Source organism: Impatiens glandulifera, chromosome 4 (assembly GCF_907164915.1).
Source record: "Impatiens glandulifera chromosome 4, dImpGla2.1, whole genome shotgun sequence".
In the NCBI taxonomy this organism is placed as follows: Eukaryota; Viridiplantae; Streptophyta; class Magnoliopsida; order Ericales; family Balsaminaceae; genus Impatiens; species Impatiens glandulifera.
Window position 1 is genome coordinate 20204047 of NC_061865.1, and position 17335 is coordinate 20221381.

At 28.1% G+C, this 17335-nt stretch overlaps 3 protein-coding genes across 3 annotated transcripts; 2 read left to right on the forward strand and 1 right to left on the reverse strand.

Annotated features, from left to right (window-relative positions):
* Nucleotides 1-958: 958 nt before the first annotated feature.
* LOC124936350 (60S ribosomal protein L38-like) lies at nt 959-1785 on the reverse strand. Its single transcript, XM_047476845.1, has 3 exons — nt 1713-1785; nt 1255-1438; nt 959-1170 (listed from the first exon to the last, which is right to left on the reverse strand). Exons 1-3 carry the CDS (start codon nt 1713-1715, stop codon nt 1148-1150), a joined length of 210 nt encoding a protein of 69 aa, XP_047332801.1. The 5' UTR covers nt 1716-1785; the 3' UTR covers nt 959-1147.
* Nucleotides 1786-2138: 353 nt separating this feature from the next.
* Nucleotides 2139-3988, forward strand: LOC124934911 (two-component response regulator ARR10-like). The gene is made up of 6 exons (XM_047475403.1): nt 2139-2283; nt 2367-2519; nt 2600-2926; nt 3012-3088; nt 3214-3873; nt 3956-3988. The coding sequence occupies exons 1-6, from the start codon at nt 2139-2141 to the stop codon at nt 3986-3988; spliced, it is 1395 nt and encodes a 464-aa protein (XP_047331359.1).
* Nucleotides 3989-13078: 9090 nt separating this feature from the next.
* On the forward strand, nt 13079-16768 carry LOC124934345 (protein FAR1-RELATED SEQUENCE 5-like). The gene is made up of 3 exons (XM_047474869.1): nt 13079-13392; nt 14730-15298; nt 16323-16768. Coding segments are annotated over exons 1-3 (762 nt in total). The 5' UTR covers nt 13079-13391; the 3' UTR covers nt 16515-16768.
* Nucleotides 16769-17335: the final 567 nt, after the last annotated feature.

Here is a 17335-nt window from a genome sequence, read left to right on the forward strand (position 1 = left end):
TTCAATGCAAAATTACAAACTAAGAGTGATATGTTAAAAAATAAATGATAAATAATAAATGTTTCAAATATATAACATCCATGAGTGCGAAAAGGCAAATATTTTAATAGAATATGACCACGTCTCTTTCATCTTCTAATATATATAGGTATGTTCGAAATTTTTAACTTAACAAAAACAAATACAACCCTTTAATCAACTAAACTAATAAGACTTTATATTTTAAATTCAAGCAAATTTAATGATATAACAATATAAGTTCAACTTTTTAACTAATTAATTTATATATAATAATAATTATAATAATAATATTTAATTTTTAAAGTTTCTCGGCCTATTATTAATTTGAATATATATGTGAGAATAAATTTAAAATACTATCAAATTTTAACCATAATTTTTTTTCTCAATTTTTATATCATGTTTTGTGCAAATACATAATAACATAATTAATGATATTAAAATACTATACCGTGTTATTATAAATGATAAACTAAATAAAATATTTTGTTTTAAAATTACAATTCAAATTTTTTAATTTGATGAGAAATTTTTTAAATTGCTTAATCAAATAAAATCTGTAAAATAAATTTCAATAGTTGGATTAAAAATTACCAAAACACATTTGATACAAATTCTTTTACATTATTTAATAAACAATCCTTCAATTAAGGGAAAAGAAAAAAAAAATATATATATATATATATTATAAAGCAAAATGAAGAAACTATCTCATTAGAATATTCATATAAATTAAAATTGTTAATATATAATTAATCTTAAAAATCTATGACATAACAAAAATAAACTACTTTATTTTTATTTAAATTTAGAAAATCATAGCTATTTTTAAGAAAATAATTAGACATCAAATCAAGATTTGGAACAAGAAACTCTTTTTGTATACTTTTATATATCTCATTAGAATACTCTCATTCAATTTTAAAAATTGAGCAAATAACCAAACAAATAAAAGCTTTGATAGATGTATAATATGATCAAAAAATACCAATATCAAAAAATATCAATCCATTTCTAAGAAATTCTCCAAGCAACATCCCACAAGTTTTACATCACTTAAAAAAAACAAGAAAATACCCAAGAAAGAAAACACTCAAATTTTGTAGATTACTTGATACAATTTGCTTCAAGGATCTTGAACAGTCAAACCTAAAAAATACCCAAATGAAAACATTCAAAAAAAAAGGCAAATTTGTTTGGTAAAGACATGTTAAAGAAAGGATTGAAACAAACCTGGAGGAAGAGATTGCTTCAACTTATCAGCTTTCTCTGTATCAAAAACACAAAGAGTGTACAAATACTTTGAGCAACGAACTTTGAACTTAACCACATCCTTACTCCTCTTGATCTTCACAGATCGGGCATCCTTCCTTCTTGCTGTTAGAAGGAAATCCTTGATTTCATGGATCTGCTTAGGCTAGAATTTTCAAGAAGATTAAACAAGTCATTGCAAGATTATTCAACAAGAGATCCATTCCGATCAAAGCAAGTATACATTCTTCCGGATCAAATCAATCGTGCATTCTTACAATCTCATTATCATCAATCATGCATTCATTCATTCAATTCAAAATGAAAATCTGAACTCATCTTAATCAAATTCTCACCTAAATATGACAGACAGATCTGTAATCATATATATAATCAACAAACATACAATAGAATGATTCAAGAACAGAGAGAGATCGTACCATTGTTGATTACTTGAAGATCGCCCAAGAATATTAACAGAAGAGCGGAAATTGGAACGGCGAAGAAACAAAATTGTAGTCTGAGCGGGTTTTTATATAATTATAAAAAGCCCTAGATTTGTTTAAGAGGGCCAGGCCCATATAGTTAGTTAATTGGGCTACAAATTCAAATTAGTAAAATATAATAATCGGTTAAATCTTAATTAAGAATTCAAGTGAATTAATTTTGGAATTTTCCTAAATTCTACTTCTATATTTCATTCAACTTTCCATAATATTATATTTCAAAACTAACTAAATTCACCTTTTCCTTCGACCTATATATATATATATGCAAGACTTCCCTAACTAGCTAACTCATATAACCTTTTTCGACTTTCTCTCTTGATCAAAACGCATCATTAGAAGCTCGTATATAATAGAAAGATGGATCAACACACAATTTTGAATAATATTGCTTCCAATAAAGACAGGTATCGATTTTTAGAACAATTGAGAGTACTTGTGGTTGATAACGATATTGTTTCTCTCAATATTCTTCAAGCCTCTCTCGAACAATGCAGATTCACAGGTAAGTAGTAAATATTCTTTCTTTCAAACGTGTGAATTAATGGTTAAGAACATGTAATTATGTTTGTATCGAATGACTTGCAGTAAAAGCAACATCAAGGTCAACCGAAGCTTTGGCAATATTGAGAAAGAAGGAAGAAATATTCGATATTGTCATTACAGATGTAGAGATGAATGAAATGGATGGTTTTCAACTGCTGGAAATTATAAATCTTGAAATGGATATTCCTGTGATAAGTAAGCTAGTTAGTTCTCTACTATAAATATATATTTTTTCTTTTTAAACATGAATTTACTTTTCTTTTTTATTCGTATAGTGATATCTGCATCGGACGACATAGAATTGGTAATGAAAGGAGTGCGACATGGAGCTCGAGATTATTTGGTAAAACCTGTTCGAATGGAGGAACTAAAAAACATATGGCAGCATGTTGTGAGGAAAAATATGTTTAATCCTAATCATTCCAAGTTAACAATAACAAGATCCGAAGATGCTGACAATAATAATTCTGCGACGAAAACAATACCTTTTGCTCAACCTGTAGTAGATGATGAACAATCGTGTCCTCCCAAGAAACCGAGAGTTAGTTGGTCGAATGAGTTACATCATAAGTTCATGGATGCTATTGAAAAACTTGGTCCGGGTAAGTATAATCATTAATAAAATTCTCGCTACTAACACATTTTGTAGCTAAATTTTATATTCATTGTTTTTATATTTTTTGATAGATGCATATCCGAAAAAGATACTCGAGATGATGAATGAACCAAACTTGAGTCGCGAAAATGTTGCTAGTCACTTACAGGTAAATTGATATAGAAAAACCATTAATAAAGTCTTACATATTAAGTTTTCATTATCCTCATCAGTATTGTTTCATGAACAATTTTATTTTCTTATTCTTTAAATTTATTTTTTATTGATGATCAGAAATACAGAAATGGGATGAAGAAAGGGAAAAAAATAGTAACCGCGGAAACAAATAGAGTTGCTCAAGATCAAATATCGACAAAACATGACATTAGCAACGTTGTAAAAATCAATGGAGTACCTCTCAACTCAAACCAAAATCAATGTTTTATTCAGCAAAACCAACAACTTCCACCCTCGTATGCAAACTACTTCCATCAACCTACCATCTTTCCATCAAACCCTTCACTCTTGAATAAATCATTCAGTTTCAACATGCCAAACAACATTCCAAACCATTCCTTAATTCCAAACATTGATTCTAGTTATTCAGATTCTGGGAATGTTCCTAATTCAACAGGCATTAATTATGTTGGAATTCATCAACCATATAATTTATATGGTCCCAGTTCACATGTTCCTAATCTTCAAGTTACTATTAGTCAGACACCTCCAGTAAATATTCAAACAAACCCTATAACATCGAGTTCAGGAAATATAACTGGTTTCCAAGATCCACGCATCGATGATAAATTTTTACCTATGGGAGGAGGTAATACTTATACTCAAAATGAATGGATTCAAACTGACCATTTGTTGTATAACCAACAACAACAGATGCGAGAACAAATCCAACCGGGTACTCCTATTGCTGATGACCTGAATATCATGATGATGGAGGTAATTAAATAATCAAGTCTTATAACACTAGTGATTAATTAAAAATTTTGCAAAAATTTGAGTTTTTTATGCATATTTTCAGTTATACGACAAATCTGGATCTTCAACCCTATGAGGAGGAAGAAGAAGATGTTACTGCAAGAAGATGTTGCTGCTAGTAATTTTGGATCGATATTATTGTAAATGTTATTTGTTGGGTTCTTGGTTGTTATAAGGATGATTATTAATTTGTAACTATTAGTACTATAATAACTTTGAATGTTTTGGATTGTTTTTTTTTTTTTTATCAAATTTCAATTGTTTAGTTTGAAGTGATAATTGTCAAAATGTACATTAAAAAGCATACCTCTTCAGCCTCCTTTATTCGAGCCTGTAATGGCAGAGGATAATCAACATGAACATTCTTCCTAGCAGGATTTTAAAGTAAAGTGAATTGGGTGGGGTTAAAATCAAACCTTCTCAAGCTTATAACTATCATTTCCTTTGTATTAGAGAATTTAGGCTTTTTCTTCCTTAGATTCTGTTATATTTTAAATATTTTGAGCTAATTTATTAATCGATTTTTACGTTAATCCTAAAAAAAATCAAGACATTGAATAAAATGACAAATTTTATTAAAATTAATAATTAAATTATTTTTAATAATTGACATTTGAATAAAGAGTCCTCATTTGATTACAAATAATCAACAATTTTTATGTGAACAAACATAATTTTATCCTACATTTTTATTGGGTTCGATATTTGTCCTTTGTACATGTTAAAAACAGTCTTTACTTCACAAAATTTTAATTTTCTTTAAAAAAAATGTAATTTTTACGTTTTATTTATTAAATTACTTTCCATTATTTAGGAATATATTTAAATTTAATATTTAAAATATTAAATAAACATTAATTTCTGAAGTCAAAAATAATAAAAACAGTAAGTGATAATATAGTTTAAACCAGTTAAATTTAAAAATAAAATTAAATAAACTTTTAATAAAATTAATTTATGAAAATATTCTAAAAATATTTTTTTATTTTTCTGAATTTATTTTAAAATTGATTTATAGTATTAAATTGTTGAAAAAGATTAAAAATTAAAGAGGGTTAAACAAAAGGGCAATAGAGTAGATTGAACCGGAGCTAGTCCATTGATATTATCTTACTTTCAAAATGATCATGAATGGTTGCTTCTCTGCTCTGCAGCCACTTGGTCTTATGATTTCGAAAGGGCTATTTAGTATTTACATAATCAACCTTACTACTGGAAAAATAATGTTGGTTAGGACATAAAGGTTTAGGGAATTTACATAGAGTGGATAATTAATAAATCTCTAAAACATGAAATTGAGGTTTTGTGTGCGCGAGATTGGATTCCTTTCCAAATTACGAGTAGTTCTATTACCAGTATTATAAGATTACGCAATAGTAATATGCCAAACAAGCTGAAGACCTGTTTCTATTTTGTGTATTATTTAGTTGATTCGAATACTTTGATGTTTGTTTTCGATATGGCATTAGGTAAGTAATGGTTACTAGTTATAATGGCTATTAGGATATTGTGCCACACTAAATTCATAAATATCCTATTTTTTTGAATAGGATCTCATATGAATAGAAAATGTGTCAAAAAAAAATAGTGCTTTCAAAAGAACACTATATTTCTAGGCTGATACATAATATAAAACATGGGTTACCCTTCGCTTTATCCCTTCCTCTAAGCATCTAGCTTAAATGAAAGTTTCATTTCTGCAGTAATCAGTTTTCGTGTGTTTTCAGAAGTCAAAAAGAGGGTAAAATTTTGTATTAGGATTTTAAAGGTATGAGAGTTCAAAATACTTCATATTCATATTCCCAGGAGTTCAAAGTACTCCTATCCGATGTAAAACTGAATCATTCTTATGTTATTGAGACATATTCATTGAAAAGTTTTATACTAGTAAAACTATTTTGCTCAATTAAAAGAACACGATTTTTTTCTTGTGATTATGAATCGAGCGATGGCTAAAGACACGTAGATCGTGAATTAATCGTATGATTCTCTTGCGATTATTACATTTGGACTTATGCAAACTATGAAAAAAGCGACATATGTGAAAAGAGCAACTGATTCCGAAATAAATGTGGAATTAAATTGCTTGTGAAATCGACTGAATTAAATTGAAATCATGTTAAAATAGGTAATGGATGCTCGACAATTTACCACAAGCATATGTAGAATGTTTCGTTTTTACTTTTATTTTACTGAATTTGAATGTTACTATAGTTTTAGTCTTTAGGTGTATAGCTTTTGACTTTAGGTGTATAGCTTTTGGTACACAAATTTTGTAATGTGTTAAAAAAAATATTGGCAAAAAAGTTTTTCATAAAATGTTGTCAGATAATTATATATTTTTTTATAAAAATAAAGTTAATCATAAGCTGGATTCGGTCTTATGATTATTTGATAAGTGGGCCACAGCATACTTGAAGCCCAGTCTAGCCTAGCGTTGATCCATTAAAAATAACTTGGGGGCTATTTTGAAACAGTCAGATGAGATCTCATATTATATTAAGAATTTAAATGATTAATTTTGGAATTTTCTTATTCTACTTCTATATTTCATTAAAATAAACTTTTCATATTATATTATTATTCAAAAATGAACTAAAACCTGTATATACAACAAGCCTTTCCTACTTAAACCATATAACTTTTTCAAGATGGCTCAACTATGTACCAAAGAAGACAAATACCGGTTTTTAGAACAGTTAAGAGTGCTCGTCGTCGATGACAATATCGTTTATCTCAATATTCTTTCTACCTCGGATAAGTAGTAAATATTTTTTAAAAGTGTTATTTTGTCGTTCAAAATTTTCAAATGCATGAATTAACAATTAAAAACATGTAATTATGTTTGTATCGGTTAATTGAAGCTAAGAAAATATTGAGAAAGATGGAAGAAATCTTTAGCCACAGTCCAAGATTACTAGCAGTAGCAGAGTACATCATTCTCTTTAAAACTTAATCTATTATATATTAACCATTTTCATTTTTTTATTTCTTATATCTTTTTTATTATTTTTTTATTATTTTTTTTTTGCTAATAGGTAAAAATTATTATTTACTTTTATCACTTATAATTATTTTTATTTTTATTTTTATTTATTAAAAATAATTATTTGTTATTTTTATAAATAATTTTATTGGATTAATTATTTTGTTTTAAACTTTAAACCCTAAATAATTTATTTGTGCATTATGTTGTTATTTTTATAAGTCATTTTATTTGATTATTTTTTATATTTGAAATATTACTTATACTAGTTTAATTATTTTTGTGATTATAAATATTAATGATTAAGATCAAGATAAAATATGTTTTTTTTTATTAATGGGTTTGATTAATTTGATTATATAAATTAAAATAAAATGTAATCTAACCCTTAGTAAGGATTTTAAAAAAAACAAATGGCATTCAATTTTGATTCTTTCAATTGAATAAAAACAAATAATGATGAAATATGAGATTTAACAACCAATCAAAATTAATAACAAATCTTACTTTTTTTTATTAATACACACACTTCTTCCCTAATTATTTAAAATAAACAATTATTTTAATAAAAAATAATATTTAACAAATAAAATGTTATAGATGTTTCTTATAGAAAAAAAAAATTATAAACTTTAATATTTCAATTTACAAAATAAAAAGTGACACAATTTTTTTAATTAATATATTTTTAAATATCATAAATTTATTTCTTACTAAAAACTAAATAAATTTTAAATTGGAGTTAGGGAGATCTTTATTTAGGTACTTGTAAATAGAAAAAAAAAATCCAACTATAATATATCAAACTCATATTCTTAACCTTAATTTTTATTTTTATTTAATTTTGTATATGTTATCTATGGAGATCTTGAATAAGTGACATTAAGACATGAATTGTTACGTCATATCATTTAGTAATAACTGAGAAGTCTCCACACTTACTTATTACTATTTTTAGCACTATTTTTAGATCAATTTGAACATTTAAATTGATATTTTTAAAACAATAGAGCTATTTGATAATCATAATTCTCTAATTGATATTAAAATTAAGAATTCTAATTCTAATTCTTATTCTTAGATTTCCTAGACCATTTAATATTAAGAATTAGAAATAAAATTAGAATTTCAATTAATTTTAGTTTAATGTAATTTTATAATTTTCACTTCTATTTTTTTAACTAGGAATTGTAATTTTAAATTTATTTATTTTTATATTTTTTAAAACAAAATAACTTATTATTTTATCATTTAAAACATGATTAAAGTTTTTCATCAATAATTTATTTGGTTGAATTTAGGATGTTAAAATGTTAAACTAATATCTTTTTAATTTTTTTTAATTTAGTAAGTTATTATTTTAGACCGATTTATATTTCTTAATTTAAAAAGTTAACATTTTTGAAACCAATATTTTATTTTTGAATTTAAAAAATTAAAATGTCTAATTAATATTTTTTTAATCTATAAGTTAACATTTTGAACCGACATTTTTTTATTATTAAGAATCAAAATTTAAATAAAACTCTTCACACTTAATTATTCTAATTGGTCTTATCAAACCAATTTTTTAATAAAATAAATAATATATTAAAATTATTTTTATTATTATTTTTTTCAAACATAATAATTGAAATTTAATTATAATTCTATAGTTTTCTAAAAACATATGAATTGAATTATAACACACCTTCTCATGAAATTTCATTTATCCAAACATACCTTAAAACAATTCAATTAACTCAAATGCTAATTGAATAAAAAGAGAAAATATAAAATCTTAACCTATTTATCAAAAGATATTCTTAGAGTGGATATCCATAATAACTTAATAAGTATATAGTTATGTATTAAGGGTGTGTGGACATAGTAGAATTAACATTATAATTTAAATTAGGGTATATCAAATAAAAAAAATTGTGTGAACAGAGTAGAATTAACATTATAATTTAAATTAGGGTATATCAGATAAAAAAAAATCTATAATGTAATTTAAAATGTTGTCAGATAATTAAATAAAATTATATATATATATATATATATATATATATATATATATATATATATAAAAGATGAAAAGGGGGCTTCTGTCTTATTTGATAAGATGGGCCAAAGAAAAAGAAGAAGATATTTCTCACATTGCTGATGATAGAGAGTAAGTTCTTCTCTATTTCTCCTGGAAAGAAAGTTAATTTGTTCTCTACTATCATAAAGACATATGGCTGATTTAATTATTCAATGGTTTCTGGATGGATTTGATCTAACTGCAATGTTTGAGCCTTTGAGGCGTCTAGACTAGTATATATATATGAGTGAGTCTATCATATTTAGTGAAAGCTTTAGATTCTTCCCAAATTTTGGTCAGATTTGGCAGATGCTGAATATTATAATTTAGTGTTTTTAAGGAGTAACACAAAAGGAATGAATGCCAAAACAAATCCATATGAAAAGATGCGATATTGGTGTTCTCTGTCTTTTGTTTGTTCATTCAAAATGATGTGTTTGAAATAAGGCTGGATATTGGATCTTGATTATCAACCCTAGTTTGTATTCAAAATTGGTGGAAATTTTAATGAAATGATACTAATAAGAGGTGAAATTTAAAAAATAAATCAAGATTAATAATATGTCAGACCTCTCGGTCCTGGCTGAAAAGCCTTGGTCTTGTCTAAAATTTATCGGTTGGACCTCTTAGTTCTCAATAAAATCAAAATTGTATGTGTTGCAATTTTGAAGGAAGCTTAGATCCTTTTATCCAAAGGCTTGGGTAGCTTCTTAAGCTCCTAGGAACATTAAAATTATCATCCTAAGGTATCATTCGACATGGGCGATGATCAATTTGTTCAAAACAGTTTCTGGCCAAAAATCGGTTTTTGGTTTTAAAGTTGTTTTGAAGTAAAAAAGAGTTTGTCAATAGCTTCCTTATACTTCATATACTTGATTAATATCAAAACATGAACACTGGCTGGCTGCATTTGGACCAATTCAAGAACTAAAAAATTTCATTTATTTTGAAAATTTTGATTTTGATCAAACATTATCGGGATAGATCAAACATTATCCAAACAGTTGTCCAACGACATTAGAAACATGTTGGAAAGCTTTTTAAGTTGTTGTTCTTGAGGATTAGCCCAAAAATAGAAAACCGTTTTAAAATTTTTCTTAATTCAAATTTGAGTTATTTTTGTTTGAGACCGATTGATCGATTCTGGTTTCACAGAAAGATCATAAATTATTATAGGATCGATTTATAATAAAAAAATTCAAAAACCAAACAACATACAAGCTTATGAAAACTAAAATATAAAAATTTCAATTTTAAATTGGAAGTATGAATTAAATGATGATTGGAAGCATATCAAAGATTGAAGAACACTCATTAGGCCTTGGGGAAGCTTTCTAGATGCCTGAATCCAAGATTTAAGGCCTTATGTAAAGATTTCAAAAAATCCAATAACTTGAAGCTTTAATGATAGATTTTCTGTAATTCTTGATTCGAAGCTTGAGATTGAATCTATTGGCTTAAGAATTGTTAAGGGATGCTATTTATAACCTCTTACGGTTGGTTGAGGGAGTCAAGTGGATCAAATCAGCCAAAATCTATTTATGGTATTTTGGATGTTCTTCACCCTAGCTGTCGGAATAGGCATCATTGATGTCTATTGATGTAGGAGAAATAATCACCATGGTAGGGTGATCATTCCACCTTTTGAATCAACCAAAAATGTGGACTATCGGTTGAATTCCATCTTTGACAAATCAAAGATGATATTCATTCTTATCCCTCTGGCGATCACAACGAAGAAGACGAATTAGGCATAAAATAACGTCGTTTCAAGGGAAAACACGGACGCGGAGCATTCCGTCCGCGTTTTGTCTGGGTTCCGTCGTGTCTTAGACGTTCGTCACGTTTCAGTTAACGGGCATTAACGAATTTGTTGTTATGCGGGCGCACGTTCCTTCGGCTGCAGTGGGCGACACAGACACTTCTGAGGCATTGAATGAAAATCCAGTGCTTATCTAATGGTTGTGGTTTCGTTTGTAGCGATCCTTCTAGATTTTGGCTACACCCGATTACAGATTTATTTTTATTTCAAAACTTTAAGGGTTTGTTTGAAATTGATTTTCATTTTACCATTTTGGCTTTAATTTTAATCTTTTAAAATACACAAAATATGACAAATATTTTGCCGATTTATTTTATTTTTTATATTTTTGAGTTAAATAAATAAATTTGGGGATGAAATGGGTACCTCATTTCATCCTAAATTATTTATTTTAATCCCTTGGTTTTTTTAAAATTATTTTGAGATAAAATGAGTAAAACATTTATCCCAAATAATTTTATTCATTTTATTTGGTCATTGTCCATAATTAATTATATTTTAATTATCATAATAATTAATCTAATTAATTGTTTCATAATGTTTTTGGTTTTGTGTTAATTATTTTGATTTTATTTATTTGAAAATAAATCAAAAAATTATTTTAATTTTATAAATTGGCTGTGTAGAGTTTTAGTGCTTACAATCTCAAGACTATTCGACCTCTTATATGTGAGCATTTAATTCTTAGTTCTTTTCAAATATCTCATAACTATTTGGCTACTTAAGGTCAGGAAAAATTTGTGGCAAGCAAAATGTTGCTCACATATAAAACCATAAATATGTGTTTACTCCTAGTGAACTTGTGATACACAAATGATTAATTAAATTCACCCCAAAACCAAAAGAGAATTTTTATTTTGTAAATTTATGGTACCACTGACGAGATGCTTCTTTAAGTCCATAGATGAATTTCTTTAATTTGCAAACCATATTAATTTGGTCTCTCAAAACAAAGTTTTCTCGTTACACCAAATTGTTTTTCAATGTCTTCATTGAGAAACTCCTTAACATCTATTTTGATGAAACTCCATATCAAAATATGCAACGAATGACATAAATTATTCTTAAAGAGTCATTCGATTAAACTGGATTGTCGTAAAGATACTTGATTTTGAGGTTGTTGAGTTTGTACTTAATGAATTTGATCTACAATGTCTTGTTACTCTTGATTTCTAAACTTTATCATCAATAGTAATAAAATTATAATCAATGTCAAAAGCATTTGAGATATGAATCAACTATTACTCAATAAAAATTATTGATCTAAATCATCTTTAAAGACAAAATCATTTCTCCCTCAAACTCAATATTCTCAAAAATATATTCTAGTCTCGTCTCAAAAAATAATTATCTTTAACTTAACATCATAAAAAATGTATAGACCTTAATCACTTAAAATTTACAATAAAATAATTTCTCACATTTATAAACTTAAGTAACAACTAAATTTAAATAATAATATATCTCATCTTAAAAACATCAAGTCACTTCACCCTTTTGCCTTCGCGCCCTTGAGTCCCATAGATGAAGTTCCTCATCAATTGATCAAGTTCTTTAATAACTTTATTTGGGAGGACCATCTGTTGTGCCTAGTATCCGATGATGCCCATAGTAACTCTAATGACTGATTCGATTCGTCCCGCATAAGATAATAAATCGTCTGCGAAACATATATAAGTGATGCTTTCTTCCCTATAATATGGATAGTGAGTAAATAGGAGATACTTTAGAAGCATTTTAAAAATGCACTCAAAGACCTCCATGATGAGGACAAAAATGTAAGAAGAAAGGGAATCCCCTTGTCTAACCCTGTTTTTCCCTTTGAAAAACTCATCATGGAATATCATTCACGCTAACAATAAAGTGAGGAGTCGAAACACACACTCCATAATTCACTCAATAAAAATGTAAAATAAACCATAAATAATTAGATCACATTATTTTTGACTTATATTAAATATGACATATTAAATACACAATTTTTTTATTTAAATTTAGTCGGTATAACTATTGAAAAGATCAACTTGAATATTCCCATTCAAATTAATATTCTTAAAATCAATAAAACAATTCAAAAACTGAATATATAATTTTATTTGAATTAAAAATCATAGACAACTACTCTAACTCATTTTCTAGAGTAGGTGGGCTTCAGTCTTATGATTATTTGACAAGTGGGCCAGAGAATACTTGATCCATCAAAAATAACTTTGGAGGCTATTTTGAAACAAATAAAAGTTGGAGGACTAAAAGAAAGAAAAAGAAAATAAAGAAGAAAGAACACACATAGAGAGGAGAGAAGGGAGACCAGCAAAGGAGAAGAAGAAGAGGAAGAGATCTGGCCGTTCGATTCTCTGCACACTTTCCTCTTTCGTCGTCGTCGTCGTTCTCCGTCGGCGTCTACCGTTCTCAGGCTTCTCTAGAGGAAGGCGAAGGAAAAGGCAAAGAAGTTTATTAACGATCCAAAGAAAGAATCAATGGTGGTTTCCTGAAAGTCTATCATCGGTCGATGTATTATTACCTCTCGATCCTTTTCATACTCAAGAAGTCGATTCTGGATACTTTGAGAATTATTTACCAATTTCACACATGTGCTGATCATAGCGAGTAAGTTCTTCTCTATTTCTCCTGGAAAGAAAGTTTATCCTATCCTATTTGTTCTCTATATATGATCCGTATCTGTGATTTACTATCATAAAGACATTTGGCTGATTTATTCAAAGGTTTTTGGATGGATTTGATCTAACTGCAATGTTGGAGGAGTCTAATATGTTAGTGAGTCAACCATATTTGGTGGAAGCTTTAGATTCTTCCCAAATTTTGGTCAAATTTGGCAGATGCTGAATATTATAATTATGTATCGAATACTACTCATAGACTGAGAGTTGAAGATAAGATTGAAATTGAGAGAATCACTTTTTGGTTGACAATGGAGGTGTTTAACAGAGTAAGAGCATTATGAAATTTAGTGTTGTTAAGGAGTAAAACAAAAGGAATGAATGCCAAAACAAAATCCATTTGAAAAGATGTGACATTGGTGTTCTCTGTCTTTTGTTTGTTCATTCAAAATGATGTGTTTGAAATAAGGCTGGATATTGGATCTTGATTATCAACCCTAGTTTGTACTCAAAATAAAATTGGTTGTGTTCGAAATATATTAATGTTGAGATGAGTGAAATTTTTTTTGTTGATATAAACTATCTCGGAACTTTTGGATCATGTAAAGTTTGTTCATTTATGTTTCTATATAATATTCATTTGACATTTAACTAGTTAAGTATCAGAAATGAATATAAAATTCCCATGAATAAGGAAATTTTGGGTTTGTATTGTTTCTTAAGTATTATGGGTTGCTGCATTTGTTCAAACACTTTAGCTGTATTTGTTCAATTGGAAGACTTTATTATTTCTTTTGAAGTTGTTGTCTAACTATTGTTCAATTCTAAACCGTTTTATCTGTTATTATTTATTAGTATTGATAAAGTTGGTTTTGTCGGTTTCTTTGCAATGATCAAAATTTGTCCTATTCGATGACTTATTTGAAGTTGTTATTTCGTTAGTATCTTTTGTACTTGATTTCATTTAATTAATTCCTTTTATGTTAGTTCACAAGCATGTGAAATGTGAATTTGTGGTTTATAGGGTTGCATATCCAAAATATTGACAAACCGATCCTATCTGATACTGATCCGCCAAATATAGGATCTTCAGAGTATACACCGATCTATTAGTGCTAGATTGATATTTAGCCAAATAACCGAACTATTCCCCGTCTCCTTGCCTTTTGAGACATTATGCTAACCTATCTATTAGTCCTAGTTTGATATTTAAATATCCAAACCATTCCCCTTCTCCTTGCCTTTGGAGACATTATGCTAGTGTTTTTACTCCTTATAGAAATATTTTTTCACATTCGGAAATGTATTTTGAATGCCTATTTGCAGTGGATTTTGAGGTTGACGGAAATGTTGATGGCGAGGTGCTGGGTATTTCAGCCGATATGGATAGTAGGAATGACGACGATAATGAATTGGTAGTTAGCTCTTTTGTAGAGCCTTATCAACACGATGAAGATGACGATAAGCTTAATCAAGGTCTTTCTGGCCATGAAATTGCTCTACTAGATGAACCTGAATCTGTAAATGTTTCAGGCCCTGTTGATGAACCTTATTTGGGACAGGAATTTGAGACTGAAGCTGCAGCTCATGCTTTTTATAATGCTTATGCCACACAAACAGGTTTTGTCCTCCGGGTGAGCAAACTATCTAGATCAAGGCGAGATAATTCTGTTATCGGTAGGGCTCTTGTTTGCAACAAAGAGGGTTTTAGAATGGCGGATAAACGTGAAAAGGTCTTGAGACAAAGGGCTGAAACAAGAGTTGGATGTAGAGCAATGGTTTTGGTAAGAAAGCTAAGTTCTGGGAAATGGGTACTTACAAAGTTTATTAAGGAACATACTCATCCTCTTACTCCTGGGAAAGGTCGTCGAGAATTAATTTATGACCAATTCCCGGTATGTTCTGAATTCTATACTTTCTATAACTTTTTTTTTTATAATTTCGAAAAGGAAATGGGAAAGGGAAAAAAGCATCAACACATTAGACTAGAAACCCAAACAAAACTTCTTCAACCAAAACTGACCATTGAAACAGACTGAAAACGTCTAATATTATAAATTTAGACCAACCTTGTAACATAGTCCAAATTATCTCTTAACAAAAATGAAATCATTCACAAAATTCCAAGGCCTTGATTGATGTGGGTTATTTGAGATTAATTTCAAATAATAACCCACTATCCAATCAACATTTTACATTTTACTGATTAGTTACATCATTCAATGGTCAACAAAAATACTAAAATATCTTTTATTTAAAAAATATATTTATTCATTACAGTTTATACTCCTAATGATTTTTTTACCTAAATAACCTAGATCAATCAACAAACAAGGTTAAAAAAGATGAGATAATAGAATGCAAGAAGAGATGGGAAATGAATCCTCCATTAGCCAAATTGAGTTTTACACTCTTCGTATTCATTCATACCTTTCCCTAACCCTAATCTCTCCTTATTTGTATTCGCTTCGTAATAGTCTAAGTTGGCTTATAATACCCAAATCCAAAGTATATAAAATATTTACATCAAAGTGGCCCATAAAATAACACATGACATAACCATTTGGTCCAAATCATTCCCACTTCCTCACGAAATCCATAAAGCAAAAGTCATGGTTCAATGATCCTCACATTCGTCGCTATCGTGATGAATCCTCAACTCCTATTATTCTTTTTATCATTAGCAATATTCAATTCCAAATATGAACTGTAACCATTTTTTCCCCACTTTTCCTTTCTCTATAACTAGAATTTCATGCTCATGATGACTGGCTTGATGAAATTTAATCATCATGATACCCATCGTTAGGATTTCCTTATGTATAAAATTATTACACATTTTGGGAGTAAACTGTTGTTTAGTTAACACATTCTCTTGTATTTTGCTTCTATAGCTTATACTGTGCATGCTTTTTGTAGAATGAACATGATAAAATAAAGGAGCTAACCCAACAGCTGTCGGTTGAGAAAAAGAGATGTGCAACTTATAAAAGAAATCTGGAAATGTTGTTTGAACACATTGAGGAACATAACAAAAGCTTGTCTCAAAGAGTCCAATACATAATAGACAGTGTAAAGGAAATGGAGTCACATGAAGAAAAGATACATTGATTGATTGATTGATTGATAGATAGACAGACAAATAGATAGTTTAATTTAGATCATTATTATAGAATTTTTTTTTTCATTTCTAGTTGATTTGGCAACAACACATAATTGGGTGTCTTGATGTTTGGATCATGTTGTTGAATTCTGGATCTTGGTTCTTGTTGTTGGGTGACTTGTCATTATTGTGAAGCTTCTGAGCTCTGTTTTTGAGCCAGGGATTGAAATTGAATGATTTGAATTTGATTGATTCTTGATATAAAAGAGTTTGAAAATGTGTTCCCATAGTTAATTTTTTTATTTAATACAAAAGAAGGTTTTTTTTTTTGTTTGTTGAACTTGTACCAAATGTTCATTTTGCTTGCTCAATTTTTGTCAGGTTTAATTGGTTTGTTGAAATTTTGAAAAATGGTTCAAAATGAATATAGTTACCTTTTAACATTGATAAATGTCTAAAATTATATATATTTTAAATCGGATCTGAGCTAGAATCAGAGTGGTTTGTTAAGTGTTAATATATTAATAACAATTTTAAAAGAGTGGTTTGTTGAGTATTAATATATTAATAACAATTTTAAAAGAAAATATGGACTTATTTTTAACCATTTTAAAAGCTAGCAAACAAATTTAACCAAAACCGTAAAATCAACTTTTGTTAAGCGATTTCATACCTCCTTGCGGAGTTATGACTTAAAATCTATCCGGGTTACTATGATAATAATATTCAGCAAATAAATAAAATCGTAGATCCCTCGTCATGGCCTATATATAACCCCATTCCTATATAATATATGTTTGTGGAAAAAGGAACAAGACTATGTATCTAC